The sequence below is a fragment of the Chenopodium album genome, chromosome 4, assembly GCF_948465745.1.
Source record: "Chenopodium album chromosome 4, dcCheAlbu1.1, whole genome shotgun sequence".
NCBI classification, from domain to species: Eukaryota; Viridiplantae; Streptophyta; class Magnoliopsida; order Caryophyllales; family Amaranthaceae; genus Chenopodium; species Chenopodium album.
In genome coordinates, this window is record NC_137837.1 from 7,757,847 (window position 1) to 7,764,059 (window position 6,213).

General features: G+C 31.7%; 1 protein-coding gene across 1 annotated transcript; it reads right to left on the reverse strand.

Moving 5' to 3' along the window:
* Positions 1-3,007: 3,007 nt before the first annotated feature.
* Positions 3,008-5,089, reverse strand: LOC145626562 (heavy metal-associated isoprenylated plant protein 35-like). The gene is made up of 3 exons (XM_081679017.1): positions 4,843-5,089; positions 4,636-4,711; positions 3,008-4,205 (listed from the first exon to the last, which is right to left on the reverse strand). Exons 1-3 carry the CDS (start codon positions 4,897-4,899, stop codon positions 3,334-3,336), a joined length of 1,005 nt encoding a protein of 334 aa, XP_081535143.1. The 5' UTR covers positions 4,900-5,089; the 3' UTR covers positions 3,008-3,333.
* Positions 5,090-6,213: the final 1,124 nt, after the last annotated feature.

Below are 6,213 nucleotides of genomic sequence, written 5' to 3' on the forward strand. Positions count from 1 at the left end.
GTATTAATTTTGATCTTAAATATATATGATTAAATGTTAGTAAAAAAAATATTTTAAAAAAATTTTATACTATTAAATCTTATAGTAGTACCTATTTAATAACATATTTTTCTTGATAAAATTTGTTTTTTTATTACGTTACTAAAAAAAGACTATGATTATATATGAATAGTAAAAAAAAAAATTAAACCTATTAATTATTATGGAACAGAGGAATAGTATTATGGGTAGGGGTGAGCATGGGATGGGTACCCGTACCATTAGTACTAACGGTTCGGGTACCCGATAACCAATATCACTAAAAGTGATATCCATAAACCGAACCGATAAGTTCGGGTACCCGAATTTTCGGAACGGTTATTAGGTACCCAATAAATAAACTATCCAATAGTGATCATTAAACTTAACAAATTAGTTATTTGATATATTTTAACACTAATTAACAACAATACCACATGATCTTGACCAAATTATTAATTATATTACTAATCATTGATATTATATAGTGATTATGAAGTAAAGTAAGAGTTTAGATTTTGGAAAAAATAGATTTAAGTAGGATAAAAAAACAAAAAAATGCTTATCAGTTCGGAACGGGTAACCGTTAATTTTAAAATGATACCCAATAACCATACCCGATAACAAATTATCGGAACGGGTACCCGGACCATTATGGTTATCGGATCGGGTACCCTAATTTTCGGAACGGTAACGGAACGGGTTTTCGGGTTTACGGTTTTTCGGGTAGTTTTGCTCAACCCTAATTATGGGCTCATTTAAATTAGAAAAATGCTTTAAGGGATAAAGAAGATATATGTTATATATATTTGAGTGGAAAATTTAATGCAGTATTGATATGTAACACGGCTAACGCCTTTTATTTTTTATTCAGGTCCTATATCACTTCACATAATTTTTGCTGAATTGAAATTATTTTTACTAAATTGAAATTATTTTTGCTAAACTAAAATAATTTTTACTGAAATTAAAATTATTTTTACTGAATTGAAATTATTTTTACTAAACTGAAATAATTTTTGCTGAATTGAAATTATATTTATATTGATTTTCTACTATATTTGTTCTTTAAAAGTTACTAAGTTTTACTAAACTAAACTTATTTTTATTGAATTGAAATTATTTTTACAAAATATTATTTTTGTTAGGTAAAGTGAACAGTGCCTTAGTAATTTAGTATACCTAATAATGTTTAAGCAGTTCACAATTTTACAATAGACAATAGGATATGGCATAGTACCAATTGCATGGCATAGTACCAATTGCAAATTTATTTTTTTAAAACCATTACAATTTTTTAACTAATTAACAAAGTAAATAATTCCGTAGATAAAATTCATAATCATTGTGGGTGAAAAAGACTTAAACAATCTTAAAACTTATCTTTAAACTAGAAAGTTGGATGTATGCATTACAATTTACAAATACAAACATTAGATATGATTACAAAGCCAAACATGCCTTCACCTGCTTTCTACAAAGTTGGGTAGGAAGACCAAAATATTATTGGTACCAAAGTCACTCCATTGCACCATGCCTGGATTTGACTTCTTTCATTGGATGTCCGTCTCTGCTTCATATTATGCACAACACTTGTATTTATTAAAAACGGCTATTATATAACACGTGTAAACCACTAATGTATTTTCCCTTTTCTGTTGTCAATAATCTCTATTTCTCTTTTCTGTTGTCACTAAAATAGCTACATAGTGCTCTCACATATATATTTAAATCACTTTTTGATTACCTAACCTACTCATATTATTTAATTTTTTCGTTAATTACCAAACATGGCGTTAAAATTTGCCATATCATTACCGATTTACCATAAATAAAAAGAAAAAAAGTGAGAGTAAAAGAAACTCTTATTAGTAGTCAAAACTTAGAAAGGAGTAGTTGACTCTTTCCAAGTCATCAAAAGCAGAAAAGATATCCTTTACCAAACGAGTGACATAATATCAAATTGAATTACACCTAATATTGGAGTAGTACATTAGTACTAGTACTAGTACTAGCAGTAGATGAAATTGTATCAGTGGAGTACTCCATTTATTTGAACTAAAACTGAGTTTAGTTCTACTTTGTAGTCATTTACTTTTAGGTACTTTATGTAACACCTCTTTTTACTTTGTCAGTTGTAATGGTTTAGGCTCTTTTCCAGTGACTCAAAACTCAAGGATAAATCTGTGACTGCAATTCACCATAATGCATTTACACTCCCCAGTCTTCTAGAGCTAGAGCTTTTTTTCAGTCTTTGTGATTTGATACATTGATATTTTGATCTAATCTTAAAGTTAATCTTAAAATCACCAATTATTATTTATTATTCCTTAATTTATGTGTGTTAAAATCACCAATTATTATTCCTTAATTTATGTGTGTTAAATGATTTAACGAATAATGTATCCTCATGTTGAAATCCATTGTAGCCCACTTGTGAGTGTCCCACCTTGGAGAAAAATGAGAGGTAGTTCCACTTTATAAGATTGAAGAGTTAATCTTACTATTGCCAATTGGTTTTAGTATGAAAGCTCCAAAGCCTTGTTTGTGGACCAAACTCCCCTTCTCCTTGTTCGGGTTACCTTCTCCCCCTCTAGCGAGTCATCTTCTTCACCTCTTTAAAAAATATCAATATTAATAGTCATTAGTCATCGTCTAGTCCAAGAACTGTCACCTATGACACCTACAACACCCCGATCCCATCCTAGCCTCGTAAGCCACCAAATCACACAACTAGCCAATCTGCCTGAGCCACCACCATGCCATCACCCGAAAACGCAAAAAATATAAAAATGATCTATCTATTGGCGGCATCCACTACTAAAGGATGTTGCCAAGGTGGAGAGAACATTGCTAAAAGGGGTACAATAAAATTCCCCATTGATTATTTTCAAAAAGTAGTTACAATTAGTGGTTGTTGGCTAGTTGCAAAGTAAACTAGGAAAATTTAATCTTTTACACCATCCGTTATAGTGATTAGACCATTAGCTAAAAGCCAAAATACACTTTACATTAAAAAGGGGGGTGTGTATACATTAAACAACTAACAAAGAACTTACTAGAACCAAAATTATTAGCACTAGTTTTAACAATTATAAAATCTAAAAAAAAAAGTGAATAAAGAAAATTACACCATCATTTGAAGGACCCTCTTATTTCTCCTCAAATTGGCACCTAGATTAAGATTATACACATTACTCGTAGTAGTTAAATTACCAAAATTACCCCCCACTTTATACGAGTTGTATACATACATATACGATATACGATATCCATATCCGTTTCCTAAAATCAAATAACCCGATTCGTTTCCTCTCACATAACGGAGCAAGCATTCGGGTTCTCATCACTAAAAATCTCAAACGAATCGGATGGTGGAGCAGCATGCGGATTCCAATCAAACGGCGATGGACCCTCCACGTCACCCCCATGATGTACATACGCGTAGGAATACGGTGGAGGCGTAGAATAGTACGAAGCAGTGTAATTGCTGCTAGGATACGCCGTATTGTAACTAACGGCGTACACTGGTGGAGGCGCGTAGTATGTAGTTGGTGGGTACTCGTATACCCGAGCATTTGGCGGGTGCTGACGTGGCGGACTCATATTTTCCGGATACGGGTTCGGGTTTGGATTCGGATTCGGATTTTGCTGAGGTGGAGGTTGTGATTCGCCATTTGGCGGTCCACCATTAGCCACCTGCTCCGTCACCGTCTCACCATTCCCACCACCACCGTTGTTCGGTGGCGCGGCGGTGTTTGTAGTGTTATTACCATTTTGCCCTCCTTTCTTCTTTTTCTTCTTCTTTTTACCCCCGCCGCCTCCGCCGCCGTTTCCCGGTGGTTGTTGAGATTCTCCGGTGGCCGGAATATTCCCTTCGAATCTTACTTCTTTAACTTGTGGTTGTTGTTGTTGTTGTTGTTGGGGTGGATTATTCTCAGGTACTTTTTGAGGTTCTGCGTTATTATTCTGCTGCTGTTCTTCAACAACATTTGGGTTTTGGTTTTGGTTTTGAAATTGTTGCTCTTGTTGTTGTTGTTGCTGCTGTTGTTCGTTTTTGTAGAAATCAGGCCATAACTCAGCATGTTTACCAGATTTTTCAAGCTTTCTTAAAAGAGTGTTTGCATCAACGTTGCCAGTAACCACTACTTTATGTTGCCTTGTATCCACATCTATTGTGTAAACTCCTGCAAAATTTTCATGCAATTTTTGTAAGAAATTCAGCATTTTATGTGAAATATGAAATTTAAATTACTCTGTAATACAGAAAATGGGTAAAACACAAAAGATCGGAGAGAGTACATAACAATAGTTTTTTGTTTTGTTTTAATGGGTATGAAACAGAATTTCAGCATTTTCAGAGATACAGATGGAATTTAATTCAGCTCATAATTACTTTGTACAACAGAAAGTGGGTAGAACAAATAAAAGAACGAAGAAAATAAGGTCAAGAATTTCTTTTTATTTTGTAGCAGTACATTTTCTTGAAGGAACCAAAAAAAAACAGAGACCCTGATAGAAATAAGCTAAAAAAAAAACCTTTGAAAATAAAATTATAGAACAACAAAATATATATAAAAAAAAAATTAAAAATTGTGAAAAATGTTTGTAAAATACCTTCAACACTGTGGAGAATTCTCTTGACTTTCCGTTTACATCCTTCACAATGAATAGAAACTCTCAACACCCATGTCTAAAGAACAGAAAAAAAAAAAAAAAAAAAACAGAGGACTTAATTAGTTAAAAATTAAATACTCGGATTTTCTAAATTAATAATTAATTTTAAAAAAAAAATTAAGAAATGGAATAGAAGAATAAAAATACCTTATATTTGAGAGGTTCAGAGTTATCAGGATCAGGGCATTGAGGAGGGGCAGCCATTGAAGAAGGTAAAAAGACTAAAAGAGATGAGAGAATGAATGAAGTTAAAAAAAATAAGAGAGAAAGTTAAGAGGAAATAAAATTAAGTGAGTAGAATGAGAATTGAGAAATGAGAAGTGGGCTGACAAAACAAAGTTGAGTTGAAAGGAATAAATTGAGTGACTCAGTGGAAGGCCTACCCTTTTATTTCAATTGGAAAGTGCCTTCTATTTAATTAAATAAATAATCATTTTTATTTTTTTTCTTTTATTTTGCTTAATGATTTTTTTGTTTAGTTTTGCACAAAATTTTGTACTACAAATCTTCATACTGCTTTAATTCTTTATTAAAGATTTGACATCTGGCATAACATTGGGATATTATCATTGCTAGAGTACTAATGAAAAAAAAGTTTGGTTTTATGAATTTCGTGCACTTGGCATTTTGGCATTCAATTTATTTCGATTTTAATTTAGTAGTACCTTTGTTTTATATTATGGGTAATGTTATATGTAGCTCTAAATCCTATATATAAGCATTAAATATACTCTTAAAAATTGTATAAAATTAGGAATTTATGACAAAAACACGCGCAAATCAGTGTTATTAGTGTTTATATTTTGATGATTTCTTAACTTTTTACGATTTTTAAGTGTAAATTTAATGCTTATATGTATCCCTAAGGGCTATGGATAACATTTTCCTTATATTATTTGTAATTTTTGTCAAAAATTCAAAAATGAATGTTATACATTATTTGCAACAAATATTTTATTTTCTTTTAAGGTTGTTATTTCTTTCTATCTCTCGCCTCATTACATGCATCCATAATTTTCTTTCTCTATTTTACACTTACAACCAATTTTTTTGCCTAGGAGTCCGTGCACCCTCTAAAGTTGCAAATAATATGTAACGGAGGTAATAAACTATATTAGTTGAGAATTTCAATGGGCTAAGGGCCTGTTCTATTCAGCTTATTTTCAGTTCAGTTTAGTTCAGTTCAACTCCAATCAGTTAAGTTCAGTTTCTAATTTCCTTTCTCATAAAATATTTAGCTTAGTTCAATTCAGTTCAGCTCCAATCAATTCAGTTTAGCTAGGTTCAACAAACCAGAACAGGCCCCAAGACTTGCTCATGAGTACTCTTTTGTTGAAAATAAAATAAAATAAAATAAAATAAAGTTCAGATTTGGTGATAAGTAATTGAATCATGGGGTGGATGAATGGTGTCCAAAATGTATTATAAAGCTTATTTAGGTGTTTCTTATTGAATGAATTATATATATGGTCCTAATCTATTTTGATGATAAAACTTTGATTGAAATTAGGTTTGGAC